A 16,013-nucleotide genomic window follows, 5' to 3' on the forward strand; every position below is an offset into this window, starting at 1 on the left:
TCCATATCTGTTGAATTAATAACTACTCATCTTTGTTTATAGAGGTGTGGGGAGAGTCCTAGAGACCAGCCCATGTAACATTTTAATCTGACGTACGAGGAGGCTGAGGCTCCGGAGAGCCTGGTCACTTGCCTTGGCCGCGAGACAGCCCACCCTCCCCGAGTTTATGCTCTTTCTCTACCTCAGTGTCTTCATGATCCTTTTCATGGGAACAAGGCAAGATGTAATTTGTTGCCAAGCTGAAAAGTTAAGTCTAGTACCAAAGTCTTCAAAGTTTCTCAATTGAGGTACTTGTCATTTTATTCCTTCTTTTTCTTTTCACTGACACTTAATCTTTCTTATGCGACCTATCTGAAAAAATGGATTATAAGTTATTTGGGTTTTTTGGTAATCCTCATATGACAGCGCTCATTTAAACGCAACTTATTCTAATATTTGAAATGCTAATATTAATTTTTGTTTATGCTAATTATATATATAATAGTCTCTGCAAACACTTTAAGTTCTTTAATTTTAAGAAAACAATAAGGCATATTTTAAGTAAAATTTTCCCATTTATGGAAATGAATTTCAAAGTAGAATATGTGAATTTCAATGTAAGAGGTGTTACATAGAAAAGAATACATACTGGTTTAATCAATGTTGAATTTTTGGTTATAAAATTGTGATAGTTGATAATTACTTATATGTAAAAATAAACAGAAAATCCAAGCAAATTAATTCTGATTTAAAAATTATTAACTACATGGTTATGAACAGACAAATCTGTGGTACAGCAACCATAATTCTCTAGTTATTTCTAATTAAAATTGTACAAAATTCAGGTTTGTGGGAAACTATAATATGTATCTGCGCAGTTCCTCTGAAAAGTATGGGTACCCTGAAAGGCTAAATAAAATTTTCTAATGAAAAGGAACAATGCCTTAAAACCCAAATGTTTTATCTTATGAGTGTTCAGAATTCTATATATCTTTCAGTGACAGTTATTGCATTCTTCTATTTAAGATTCTAGGGGATATTCTTATCTCATTTCCTAAATGATATCTTGAGGATAATATGTTTGGCATATTTTTTTGTCCCCAATGATACCAATCCTAGTGACTGGGAAACACTATGTATTTAATGCATTTTTCAGTGAATGGACGATATAGTTAATATCTATTTTAAAGCCATTTTTTAAACTCTGTTTCTAATTAATATTTTAGTTTATATGACCATAAGTTCTTGAATTCAGATTTGTGTTTCTAATGCTGAAAAATCTATATGTTACTTTATAGGTTCCTCTGGCCATTTTAGATATGTGTATTGGTTATACATATATCTTCTAGTTTAAAATCCATTCTGGTTTCATAAGTCGTTAGATAGTTTATGAATTCCAGTATTATAGTCTATTGATATTCTTTTCTTTCCTCATTTCCAATTACCACTAACTTTACCCTGCTTTAACAGTGACATCTTGCTAGCAGCTCATGTTTTGACAGCCGATAGTGCAGCAAAACTCCCAAAACGTATACCTGGTGTTACTTGATATTCCTTATGCTTTCTCAATGCATTACACCTATTCTGGCTTCCACCCTCCCAGGTCACTACAGCTGTTTAATTTTCAGAGGTCTTTCCGTCTTCTTCTTAATTGACCTCCCTGTATTATTGAAACAAAGCAAAACGTGTCCCTCTCATTCGCTGATTTCTGTGATTCATTCATTTTCCCCAATTACTTGCCACCCTTTTGACTGTTTTTTCTATTCTCCTATAGAATCTAAAATCTCCAAGTAGCATTTTGGGTCCCCAGCCTTTTCCCTCACTATACTGAAGCAACTTAACACACATGTGCACGTACACGCGCACACACACACATTTGCCCACACACACACACTTTCCCTTTGGAAATGTTTGCCAGTTTCCATCGACTTAACTCAAACACTCGATTATAGATCAACTTTGTTGACAGCCTAGAGCTCTCTAATAAGCGCCATCCTGATTGTTCCATTGGTTCAGTGACCTTATCTGGTTTGCCCCCCGGCTTTTCAACCATAACTTGAAGAAGAACCTAATCCCACCTGAGGGTCGAATATGGTTTATTTGGAAAGGTTTCTTAGGAGAGATGAGGCTGGTGCTTAGTCATGAAGTTGGTTAGTAGTTTCAGAAGAAAAAGTAGAATAAAAAACAAGTACAGGGTGGAGAGAGAATACAGGTTGATCAGAAGCAGAATGATGGAGACCCACAAGATCTGGGCATGTCTGAGGACTGCCAGTGTTTACTATAATTTTTGCCCAGGCACCTGTAGAGGAATGCTGGGGAGAGCAACAGTCCCCTTGCAAAGGTCTTTGTGTAGCATGTCAATGGGAAATCATTTATGAATTCTAAGTAGATGAGAGATATGATTTAATTAGTCAATTAAAATATTCATTGTGCAGCAGACAAGAGTGATCTAAACAAGGCAAAGCTGGAGGCAAGAAGAGCAAGTAAAGAAAAAGAGCTTTCCCGTAAAAAATTTAAAGCTTTTAAATGCTAAATAAGTAAAAATGGAAAATAAAGCGATAAGGAGATATTTGTTGTAAATGCAAATATGGTTCATATCTTTTAATATAAAACACTCACACAAATTGATTTTGATATAGAAAATACATGAACATACATCCACAAACATTCATGTAGCATTTGTACTACAATGTGAAAACGTTCACCCTCATTTGTTGAACATCATAATCCAAATTGATGCTATGGACTGAATGTTTGTGTCCCCCCAGTTTTTATGTTGAGCCCCCAACCCCCAGTGTGATAGTGTTTGTAGGTGGGGCCACTGAGAGGAAATTAGGTTTAGTTGGGGCTTCCCTGGTGACTCAGATGGTAAAGAATCTGTCTGCAGCCAGGAGACTAGGGTTTGATCCCTGGGTCAGGAAGATCCACTGGAGATAGAAATGGCCACCCACCCCAGTATTCTTACCTGGAGAATTCCATGGACAGTGGAGCCTGGCAAACTGTATAGTCCGTGGGATCACAGTCAGACACAACTGAGCAACTAACAACAACAAAAACTAGGTTTAGGTGATGGGCTCTTGAGAGTTAGGTCTCTATAATGGGATTACACTCTTGTAAGAGGGAAAGAACCCAGAGCCCACTCGCTCTCTGAACCTGACCTTTCTGGCACCCTGATCTCAGATGTCCAGCCTCCAGAACTGAGAAAATAAAATTTCTCTTGTTTAAGTCACCCAGCCTATGGCATTCTGTTACAGCATCCCAAAGAGATTAAAACAGAAGACCTGTTCACCTGTTTAACTAGCAAATAATTTTGTTAAGAATCATAAAATACAAATTTTGATCTCATACTGAAGATTCTGTCTGAAGGAAGTAATATAAAAGGTGGATTAAGTGATACACCTGAAAAGTTTATAATAATGTAATTACAAAAGGCAAAATAAATAGAAATAATATAAACTCCAAGTATAATTGCAGATAGTTAGAATATTGCCTGGCCACAAAAAAATGACATTTTGATATCAATAGCAACGTAAAAAGTACACTAAATAGAAAGGACATAAGAAAGAAAAAATGGTATTTGCACGTATGTTTTTGGAAAAAGTCTGGAGAGAAAGCATAAACATATTAATAGGTGATAGGACAGTAAGTGATTTAATGAGATTTCCTTCCATTTGGCAGTTTATTATTTATGTAACTTAAATTAATTATTTGCATCTTCATAGTCAGAAGCCTGTCTCATCTCTGCTTCCAGACCTCTTCATTCAATTAGTGATGTGCCCTAGGTAATTCCCCTTCAAGTTTCCCCAAACCCAGCCTTCCAGGACAGTGACTACCAGTGGTAAGGAATACGCCTGCCAGTGCAAGAGCAGCAGGCAGTTCAGGTTTGGTCCCTGGGAGGGGACGATCCCCTGGAGGAGAAAATGGCAACCTACTCCAGTAATGTCCCCAGGAAAATCCCATGGGCAGAGGAGCCTGGCGGGCTGCAGCCCATGGGGTCACAAAGAGTCGGACACGACTGAGCAACTAAACACACAAATCACCTGGAGGTTTTCTTTAAAACTCACTGTTGCCATGGAAGTGAAAGTGAAAGTTGCTCTGTCATGTCCGACTTTTTGCAACCCTATGGACTATACAGTCCATGGCATTCTCCAGGTCAGAATACTGGAGTGGGTAGCCTTTCCCTTCTCCAGGAGATCTTCCCAACCCAGGGATCAAAGCCAGGTCTCTTGTATTACAGGCGAAATCTTTACCAGCTGAGCCACGAGGGAAGTCCAAGAATACTGGAGTGAGTAGCCTATCACTTCTCCAGGGCATCTTCCCCACCCAGGAATCGAACTGGGGTGTCCTGCACCGCAGGCAGATTCTGTACCAACTGAGCTATCAGGGAAGCACTGTTGCCAACGGGCCTGGCTTTAAAGGACTCCACAGTGTGTCCATATATATTGAATATTTAATGAAATATGAATATTTTACAATACAAGGCACTTGTTATCCTTCTTGGCTCTTACTAACAAAAACATTACTATTACAGTGTTTTGTTATATTGTTAAATTGTTATATTGTTAAAACTTCTTATAAAAACTTTACCAGGTAAAACTTTTTTTTTTTTATCAGTGAGCCTGATAAAAGAGCTCACTTTTGTTAATGCTATGGTGCCCTACCAACCATTACAATCAGATTTGTTAACTGTTAATCTCTTGCAGGGCTTCTCAGGTGGTGCTAGTGGTAAAGAACCTGCCTGCCAACACAGGAGATATAAGAGATGCTGGTTTGATCTCTGAGTCAGGAAGATCCCCTGGAGGAGGGCATGGCAACCCACTCCAGAATTCTTGCCTGGAGAATCCCATGGACAGAGGAGCCAGAAGGGCTAATGGTCCATAGGTTGCAAAGAGTTGGACACGACCGAAGTGACTTAGTTTGCACACAATCTTTTACAAGTATTTTTCTGGTTATTTGGAGACCCTAGGTATTGCATTTTTCTGATATAGTGAAACAATTATGACTGGCAAATAGGACAGACACTGAATTACATTACTCCTTTCTCAGAAATCTAGATGGATGGCAATGGATTCACCAGTCCTGGGGCCAACATCCCATTGCCTGAGTAGCTCGGAAACTGTAATTCTGGCGCACCAGCTGCTTAATCACAGTGATCTTATGAATCCAAATTTCATGTTGGTGGCTGATTCATGTCAATGTATGGCCAAAACCACTACAATATTGTAAAGTAATAAGCCTCCAATTAAAATAAATAAATTAATTTTTTTTAAGATTTCATGTGGAAATATTTCCTAATGAAATTAGGAAATCAATGTCTTTGCATTTTATTCTTTCAATGTTAGTGAGTTGGCGAAATGGACCATTAGGGAAACACTATGTAGCTTCTGCACTTGAAGTAAAAGTCTTCTTTTTTTCATTTTAGCTTTTTCAGTTTATGCTAAAAAACAGATCTACTGAAAAGAAACTTTCAAAGTATATGATGAGGAATTTTAGAGAACCTTAAGTCCCTTCCTACTAATTATTATTAGTTTTCTGACCTTATGACAGAGACTGTGATCTAAGTCCTAAATCCATTACAGCACATTCAATAAATGTAGGCATTTAAAGTACGCTGTCATCTGCCGTCGCTTCAAAGTGCATTCAGTATCTCGGTTCCCAAGTGCATTAGATTTTATTAAAAGAATTCGGCTGCAACATCCATCCTTCCTAAGTGGTTTATGGATAGCCCCCACCATTCGGGCAAATCCTAATTGCATTTTCCCACAAATCTAGTTTGATTTATGGTTCCCTATTTGCTCTATATTATTTATATAAATCGGGATTAAATTCTTAAGACAGTAAATAAAATTTAGAGTAGTTTTTGTATGAGACTTATAAGGATCCTTAACAATATTTTTTGCTTTGTTTTTATTTAGTCAAGTTGTATCCAACTGTGTGATATCCAGTAATAATACCTTTATTACCTTTCCAGAGATTAATTATATTTCACTTGTTTCTTTTTTATGTATAGATTTTTAGAATTAGTTGGAATGAATTATGCATGGAATATTAAAAATAGTATATCTTTCTATAAGGTTTAGGTGGGTATATATTTGGAACAGAAAAAATATTATCTAAGGATATAATGACAGGGCATTTGCATAAAATTAGGTAATGTCCCTTTACATTAACAAATTTAGATGGGAATATTCTAATCGGTTTTACAAACTGTAACTCTTGAGATTCCAAGAATTAATTTGGAATGGCTCTATAGCAGACTTCAGAGAATCTAGTGTTTTTAAATAAGTAAATGGCAGAAATATGAAAACAAAAGATAACATAATAAGATTCTGTCACTGATGAGTCATTGCATATTAGCATGGACAATTTTTGTAAAACTAAGTAAAGATTTCCATGGAATTGTAGGTATGGAATCATTTCATAGAGAGCCCATGAATATTTATGGGCAGATAGAGGAAGTATAAGTTATCTATTACAGTTTATAAAAAGCCTTGTGGGCATCTTAGCAATATGTTCATTATTTGAAAAGTTTGGACATTTAGAACTTTGAGTTCTGAACCAGAAAGAAATAAAGTATATTTAGAATAAGAGATAAAAAGGAAGAGAAATTGATTTTAAGATAAATACAAAGAAAAAGGAGAAAGATGCCTAATTTCAAACAAGTTTTCAGCCAGATAAACAAATGAGAGGCATGCTCTCAACAGCAGAAATGATGAATCTGCATCTAGAAAAAACTGAAAAAGATGGTTAGGAGATGATGATAAGACAAAGAAATCTAAATCATGGTTGTAGCTGAATTTTTTAAGTGAGGGATTGTAGTGGATCTCTGCTGCTGCTGCTACTGATGCTATGTTGCTTCAGTCATGTCCAACTCTGTGCAACCCCATAGATGGCAGCCCACCAGGCTCCGCCATCCCTGGGATTCTCCAGGCAAGAACACTGGAATGGGTTGCCATTTCCTTCTCCAATGCATAAAAGTGAAAAGTGAACATGAAGTTGCCCAGTCATGTCCAACTCTTAGCGACCCCATGAACTGCAGCCTACCAAGCTCCTCCATCCATGGGATTTTCCAGGCAAGAGTACTGGAGTGGATTGCCGTTGCCTTCTCTGAGTGGATCTCTACTGGAATTGAAAAAAGATTCCCTAGCACTCACAGCGACTCTTTGAGACCCCATGGACTGTAGCACACCAGGCCTCCCTGTCCATCACCAACTGCCTTGCTCAAACTCATGTCCATTGAGTCGGTGATGCCATCCAGCCATCTCGTCCTCTGTCGTCCCCTTCTCCTCCTGCCTTCAATCTTTCCCAGAATCAGAGTCTTTTCCAATGAGTCAGTTCTTTGCATCGGGTGGCCAAAGTATTGGAGTTTCAGCTTCAACATCAGTCCTTCCAGTGAACACTCAGGACTGATCTCCTTTAGGATGGACTGGTTGGATCTTCTTGCAGTCCAAGGGACTCTCAAGAGTCTTCTCCAACACCACAGTTCAAAAGTATCAGTTCTTCAGTGCTCAGCTTTCTTTATGGTCCAACTCTCACATCCATACATGACTACTGGAACCGTCATGTGTGTCCACCCCAGCCAGCTGTAATAAGAAGCTCTTCCCTGTTCCTACTGAGGTGGTGTCAGAGGGACAGGCGCTGGTAGTGAGACCGCTCCATTTGTGATGTCAGGGTGGAGAGCAATGGTGGGCACTGCCCCCCTTCTCTGCCAGGATGGTGGTGGTGCAGGCCGAGGCGCTGAAGCTCCTACCCTCACCCAGAGTGATGAGGCACTCTCTCCACCCTCCCCAGCCGAGGCCAGCTAGGACACCAGTACTTCTGCCCCTCAGCTCTTTCTGCTAGAGAGATACCAGCATCAGCCAGCTGAAACAGGAGATCTGGAGTCTCACAACGTGCCAATGTCCAGGTTTCAATAAAGAAATCAGTCGTCACACCAAGAATCAGGAAGGTTGGAAAGCGAATAAAAAAAGACAGCATATCCACTCCCTCCCGCTCCCCCCGCCCCAGGCCCTGGCAGGCATCATTCTACTCTTTGTTTCCATGAGCTTCTTTTAGATTCCTCCAGAAGGTGTTATCACATAGTATTTGCCTTTCGGTCTGACTTATTTCACTTAGACCTTAATGAATACTCTGGTCATTCCAAATGGCAGGACTTCCTTCTTTTTATGGTTGAATGATATCCAATATAGGTCTTCCCTGGTGGGTCAGTGGTAAAGAATCTGCCTGCCTATGCAGGAGATGCAGGTTTGATCCCTGGGTCGGGAAGGTCCCCTGGAGAAGGAAATGGTAACCCACTCTGGTATTCTTGCCTGGGAAATCCCAATGACAGAGGAGCCTGGCGAACTACAGTCCACGGGGTCACAAAAGAGTCAGACATGACTTAGCAACTAAACAGCAAAAACAATATCCATTATACACATACACACACACACACACACACACACACAGACACACACAGTTGTTTTCTTTATCCATTAAAAAGCTAATTTTTCAAAACCATAGACATGACCAGTAATCAGTACTGTGTAATAAACACACATACACATGCACACACATATACACTATTGTGCTATGAAGTACAGTGAAAGTGAACGTCGCTCAGTCGTGTCCAACTCTTTGTGACCCCATGGACTGTACAGTCCATGGAATTCTTCAGGCCAGAATACTGGAGTGGGTAGCCGTTCCCTTCTTCAGGGGATCTTCCCAACCCAGGAATCAGATCCAGGTCTCCCACATTGCAGGCAGATTCTTTACCATCTGAGCCACCGGGGAAGCACTATAACTTTCTATAAATACGTATGCATGCTGGCTACGTTTTCTCTCCTTAGATTATGTTCTACTACCTTTGGAGGGTATGCTAGAATGGTGACATGATGGTAGATAGTAATTTTTTTTGTAAATGTAGCTTCTTGGCAAAATAAAAATCTGTCAATTCTTTATCAGTTCCCAAAAATGTGATTCAAAATTTATTGTTCCATGAAACCCAAAAGTCTGGGAATGACATCTCTACAGCTTCCATCATACTAATATTGTTGAAAACATCCTCTCTTGTATGGCATCCAGCTCAGAGCTCTGAACAAAGTAGTTGCCGTAGGCACATGCTCATTTAACAGTTGAATGAACTTGGCTGAAAATAGCGGCTAATAATTCTAATACCAGACCAAATTTCAAATCTTTAATGAGCAAAAGGAGATCTTATTTCTCCACTGCCCAGTGTCTTCTCAGTGACCTATGTAACCGTATGCTTGGGACAGTGTGCTGTGTAGTGAAGATCATTTTAAACTCTAATAAAGGTCTCCGTGTCACCACACTCCTCAATTCCACTTCGGTATTTAATCATCTTAATATTTCTTAATATCCCTCTCAGTTTCTAATGTTAGTCCTTATGTGAGCTTCAGATAAAATGTGTTTGTCTTTATCTGTTTGTTATATCAGATATATTTTTATGTATAGTTTGTTAAAATTAAAAATTTTCACACAGATGTTAAAAATTAATACGATGTCAAATAATTTAAGGGCTTCCCTGGTGGCTCAGAGGTTAAAGCGTCTGCCCGCAATATGGGAGATGTGGGTTCAATCCCTGGGTCGGGAAGATCCCCTGGAGAAGGAAATGGCAACCCACTCCAGTATTCTTGCCTGGAGAATCCCATGGACGGAGGAGCCTGGCAGGCTACAGTCCACGGGGTCGCAGAGTTGGACACGACTGAGCGACTTCACTTTCAAATAATTTAAAATATTAAGATAGTAGGTAAATTATTTGCTATCTTGTTTATATTAAGAATTGACAAAATAATTATTTTTATTAACCTAATAAATGAATAATAATTTACCTTTTTTTAAATAAAGAGTCATAAGAAAAATAATGTTTAGACTATATGTATGGAACAATACAATGGAGTATACTTTCCTAAACATTTCACTAATCACTTTGAATTTTGTAACCTAATGAATTAGTTCATATGTAAATAATGCAGATTTAAAGTTGTACTCAATGTGAATAGCCCAAAATGAGATATTTCTTCATTGATAAAAATCACAGTTTGACAGGTTGAAAGATTCTCATATAATCTCTTTTAATGTTCATTTTTTTGAAACTCATGTTATCAAATGTAGACCACCATTTTTCTTTTTAAACTGTCTCATTTATCATTACTTAATTTTCAGAGGAGCCTAGTCTGTTACCACCCATGGGGTCCCAAAGAGTTGCACACAACTTAGCGATTAAACAACAACAAAATTTTTATCACACATTTATGGTTTTGTGGTTAATATTCATACCTGGAGAACATATTATTTTTATTTTATTTATATAGAAAGATTTGAAGGTGTTATTTTAAATTTATTTCTAGAATATTCCACAAAGTATATCAGACTTGGATTAGAACTTGCAGTTATTAGGAATCTTAAAAGTTTTAACACTCTGAACTTAGTTGCTTTTATTAAAATATTTTCCTTAAACAAAAGTTCAGGCTTTTCTTCCTTACAAAGTAATATTTTTAAAGTGACACTTTCTAGGAGTACTTTGTAAGATAGCTTGAAATAAAGTGAACCCTTAACAGTGTTATAAATTTTTTTTCTCCAAATGTTTGTGAGATTTTTGTTGCCTATTATTAAGATAATTTGACGTTTTGTACAAAATGAAACTTATAAAAGCCAAAGTCTTTTCATCTTGCATTTTCCCATGTGTTTTAAAACCTGATTCCTACTTTTATTTTTTTTATTTTTTCCTTTGAAGGTGAGAGGCCCTCCAAGTGCAGGAGCATTTAAAGAAAGACCCACCAAACCCACAGCATTTCGAAAATTTTATGAACGAGGAGACTTTCCAATTGCCCTTGAACATGATTCGAAAGGAAACAAAATAGCGTGGAAGGTAAGTCCTTGTGCAGCTGCGAGAACCAGCTGTGCTCGCTGTGGAAGCTGTATCTCCCAGTGCCAAACACTCTTGACTGATAAGTAAATAAGCTGGAGTGATTTCTCGGTGAGTGGAAGATGGTGGGTAAGCTCTTAGAGGAAGCCCCTCTGTGTCAGCTGCCCACCTTGACTAACAATTAAATTACAGCCTGCAGGAAAAGGAAATGACAGAGTTGCTTTGCCTTGGAGAATTGTGTGCTGACCGATTCATCTCTATTTTTATGAGAACCTGGCATTCCAGCCCGTTTCAGGCAGTCCATCAAATGATGGAACTGGTGGCTGGATGTGGAGAGCAACAGCCATTTATCTCCCCCCAAATTTCACCTTCCTACAGGACACTTCCAAATGGAAGCTTTAATTACCTAAATGGATAGGTCAAGATTGTCTGCTCCCTGGAAATGCAGAGTGGAATACAAAAGCAGGCGGGCTCTGACGGAGGCCCTCTCCTTCTGTCTGCAGCACGTGTCAGCCGGCGCAATGCTGTCACACGAGCTCTGTTAGAGACTGACCTCCACCGCTGAAAGCCTTATAGCACCGACATTTTTCTGACAAAAGGTTAATTGGCTTCAAAATAAATGTATTGCCTAATGACTCCATTCTAATGTGGCTGTGTTTCTTTCTAAAAGGCTCGCTGGTGTTATTTGTAAAAACTTGCCAATCTCTCAACTGGAGAAGGCTTTTACATTTAATTTGAAAAATGAATGCTGATCTCTAACCAGCTTCTGCTATTTAATTATTTTTTGTTATCAAGGACTTTGCTTTGGGTGATATTTATCAGCTAAAAGGGTTTCTCTGCCTGAAGACTGGAAAGCAGTTACATGTGTGTGAGCATAGCATCAGGTTAAGGAACACAAAAGGTTTTGCCAAATATTTTGAATTTAGCAATTGATCCATGTAGCGAAAAAGTCCCACAGTATTGTCTGAAGGGCGAATGTCAGGATTGTTTATAATTAGTAACAAACTTATGTTAAAAAATAAGAATGATCAAAGTGAAGAATTCATCAAAGTAAACAGCTTACAACGATTCATTAAAATTAACCTTTTCCTTCTTTTTTGGAAAAACTGAAAGAATTGATTGTATTACATCTGGTATGTCTTTAAATGTTTTCACGTAATTATCAGACATTTCTAGATCTTGAGCAGTCACATAATATCCAGTTACTGAACTTATTAAAAAGTTACTTGGCAAGGGAAATCTGAAGTTGTCCTTGTTATTAAGTTTTGTCATATATTTTAGGCAAATGAAGGACATTATTATCTTGGTTTTAATCGTCTGTCTTAAAATTTGCATTTGTTTTATGAAAATGTGCATGATGAGAAAAATATATAGCAATATAACTAATTTAGATATTTCAGTCTTCAAAACTTTAATTAGGGGTTGGTTTGTATTTGATTAATTACATGGCTTTAGAGTTGGTGTCAGTGTACCAGTTCATGCATGGTAACATAGAGATGCTTAAGAACTTGATTCCTTTTGAGTAAAAGAATATGCCATATTTCCTTATGCAAAACAAGTAGATTTTGGTGTTTTACATAGTTTTAGCACATAAAAATTGTATCAATAAAAGAATCCATAGATTTTTTTTTTGACCTGTTTGAATAATCTTGAATAACTTCTAGAAATGTCAAGAGACAAAAAAAAGTTTATCTTGAAAATAATAAAAGCACAGGATGAATCATTTTGCGTTATCTTTGGTACTCCAGCAGTCAGATGGCATATAAACTGCTTTTCTTTTTTATAGCTATATTAATTCTTTTAAGCTACTATTGACTATTGTAGTGATTCAGCAAGCTAAAAAGTCAGATTAAAGAGGAAGCAATTTATTTGCTGCTGCTGGTAGGATAATAGCATACATTTAAAAAGACATCTTATCCTATAACTAGGATAGAAGGTAGACTTCTATCCTTTAAAGCTTTGCCAACCAGATTTCAATTGTACTACTATAATGCTGAAGATAAAACATTAAACTTATTAAGCACAGGCTTGTGAGCAATCTCTCATATTTATTCGTATTCTTGGCACATATACTGTGGGGAACGTCAGATACTTGGTAAGACCAGAGGCCTTCTTTTAGGATAACATTTCTAAGGAATGGACATTGAATGCTGAAGAAAGCTGGGCTCCCCAGTTCAATTCAGTTCAGTCGCTCTGTCGTGTCCGACTCTTTGCGACCCTGTGCATCACAGCATGCCAGGCCTCCCTGTCCATCACCAACTCCTGGAGTTTACTCAAACTCATGTCCATTGAGTCAGTGATGCCATCCAGCCATCTCATCCTCTGTCATCCCCTTCTCCTTCTGTCCCCAATCCCTCCCAGCATCAGGGTCTTTTCCAATGATTCAACTCTTCACATGAGGTGGTCTAAGTATTGGAGTTTCATCTTCAGCATCAATCCTTCCAGTGAACACCCAGGACTGATCTCCTTTAGGATGGACTGGTTGGATCTCCTTGCAGTCCAAGGGACTCTCGAGCACCCTGCAAAAACCACACTAAAAACTGCCCCAGACCCGGCACTGTACTCCCTTGTGTGTGGATAGAGCTCTGGTCAAGCGAGCTTCTCACCTCATGGCCTAGCTTGCCCCTCGCTGAACACTTCTGAGTAGCTCTGATTCCCAGGAAAGTACCTGTCCTCTCTCCACAGTCCTTGTGACACCCCTAGGCCTCCAAGAGTGGCGGCGAGACCTGAAATGGTGTGTGTGATCAAGTGGTAAGGAGATCCATTTCCTTTATCAGAATTTCAGGGAATGTCTTTGCAAGGTGAGGTTTCTCAACCCACATCCTGAACTGCCATCATAGTTTAGAGCCCATGAAATGATCATTTCTTCCACATGTCAGAACAACAGGGCAAACCACATGCCAGAATCTGTGCAGTTCAGTGTATCCCTTGTGGTATCGCTAAAGATCCAAGCACGGTCTAATGCGTCTTTCAGCAGTGGTGGAAGTTTGCTTCATCTGCAATGTCTAATACATTACAAGTAGCCATATGTGGCCATTAAGCACTTGAAATGTCCCCAGTGAGCCCGAGGAACTAAATTTTAGATTTTAATTAATTTTAATTTAAATAGCCACATGGTTACCATATTAGACAGTGCTGCTCTAGATTAAGATAAGATAATTCAGTCAAAAATAAATGCTTGAACCTGCTAGCCAGAGAGGAGACTTAGAACTATCTGAGAATCATTATTAAAATGAAAAAATAAGACTGGTATATGCATCTTTGAGATGGCTGTGCTTCTTATGCATTCCTTGGTAAATATGAAAAAAACTTTTGCAAGATATTTGTAGCAAAATTTTCTATATACTTATCAGGGGCAAGTTAATGATCTATGAAAGATAAATCAGTTCAGTTCAGTTCAGTTGCTCAGTCGTGTCCAACTCTTTGGAACCCATGGACTGTGGCACTCCAGGCTTCCCTGTCCATCACCAACTCCCAGAGCTTGCTCAAATTCATGTCCATTGAGTCAGTAATGCCATCCAGCCTTCTCATCCTCTGTTATCCCCTTCTCCTCCTGCCTTCAATCTATCCTAGCATCAGGGTCTTTTCCAGTGAGTCAGTTCTTCCCATCAGGTGGCCAAAGTATTGGGTTTCAGCTTCAGCATCAGTCCTTCCAATGAATATTCATGACTGATTTCCTTTAGGATTGACAATTTGATCTCCTTGCTGTTCAGGGGACTCTTAAGAGTCTTCTCCATCACTACAGTTCAAAAGCATCATTGCTTCTTCGGCACTCAGCTTTCTTTATGGTGCAACTCATACATCCATGCATGACTACTGGAAAAACCATAGCCTTGGCTAGATGGACCTTTGTTGACAAAGTAATGTCTCTGATTTTTAATATGCTGTCTAGGTTGGTCATAGCTTTTCTTCTGAGGAGCAAGCGTCTTTTAATTTCATGGCTCCAGTCATCATCTGCAGAGATTTTGGAGTTCCAAAAATAAAATCTGTCACTGTTTCCATTGTTCCCCCATCTATTTGCCATGAAGTGATTGGACTGTATGCTATGATCTTTGCTTTTTGACTGTTGAGTTTTAAGCCAACTTTTTCACTCTCCTCTTTCACTTTCATCAAGAGGCTCTTTAGCTCCTCTTTGCTTTCTGCCACAAAGGTGGTGTCATCTGCATAGCTGAGGTTATTGATATTTTGTCCTGGCAATCTTGATTCCAGCTTGTGCTTCATCTAGCCCGGCATTCTGGGGTAAGTTAAATAATCAGGGTGACAGTATACAGCCTTGACATATACCTTTTCCAATTTGGAACCAGTCCATTGTTTAATGCCTGGTTCTAACTGTTGCTTCTTGACTTGCTTTTGACCTCCTGAGGTTTCTCAGGAGGCAGGTAACGTGGTCTGTTATTCCCATCTCTAAGAGTTTTCCAGAGTTTGTTGTAATCCACGCATAGGCTTTTGCATAGTCAGTGAAACAGAAATAGATGTTTTTCTGAAATTCTCTTGCTTCTTCTGTGATCCAATAGATGTTGGCAGTTTGATCTCTCGTTCCTCTGTCTTTTCTAAATCCAGTTTGAACATCTGGAAGTTCTCAGTTCATGTACTGTTGAAGCCTAGCCTGAAGGATTTTGAGCATTACTTTGCTAGCAGATGGAATGAGTATAATTGTGCAGTAGTTTGAACATTCTTTGGCACTGCCTTTCTTTGAAACTGGAATGAAAACTGACCTTTTCCAGTCTTGTGGGCACTGCTGAGTTTTCCAAATTCCCTGGCATATTGAGTGCAGCACTTTCACAGCATCATCTTTTAGGATTTGACCTCTACTAGCTTTGTTTGTAATGATGCTCCATAAGGCCCACTTGACTTTGTATTCCAGGATGTCTGACTCTAGGTGAGCAATCACACCATCGTGGTTATCCGGATCATTAAGATCTTTTTTGTATAGTTCTTCTGTGTATTCTTGCCACCTTTTCTTAGTATCTTCTGCTTCTGTTAGGTCCATATGGTTTCTGTCCTTTATTGTGCCCCTCTGTCGTCCCCTTCTCCTCCTGCTCCCAATCCCTCCCAGCATCAGAGTCTTTTCCAGTGAGTCAACTCTTCACATGAGGTGGCCAAAGTACTGGAGTTTCAGCTTTAGCATCATTCCTTTGAAAGAATACCCAGGGCTGATCTCCTTCAG

At 38.8% G+C, this 16,013-nt stretch overlaps 1 protein-coding gene across 2 annotated transcripts in view; it reads left to right on the forward strand.

Moving 5' to 3' along the window:
- PACRG (PARK2 coregulated) overlaps positions 1-16,013 on the forward strand; it is a 540,483-nt gene that overhangs the window by 56,231 nt on the left and 468,239 nt on the right. For both annotated transcript variants that reach the window (XM_005684960.3, XM_018053445.1), the window contains exon 2: positions 10,715-10,849. In XM_005684960.3, coding sequence (XP_005685017.1) covers positions 10,715-10,849 — 135 coding nt within the window. The remainder of the gene's footprint in view (positions 1-10,714; positions 10,850-16,013) is intronic.

This window comes from Capra hircus, chromosome 9 (genome assembly GCF_001704415.2).
Source record: "Capra hircus breed San Clemente chromosome 9, ASM170441v1, whole genome shotgun sequence".
In the NCBI taxonomy this organism is placed as follows: Eukaryota; Metazoa; Chordata; class Mammalia; order Artiodactyla; family Bovidae; genus Capra; species Capra hircus.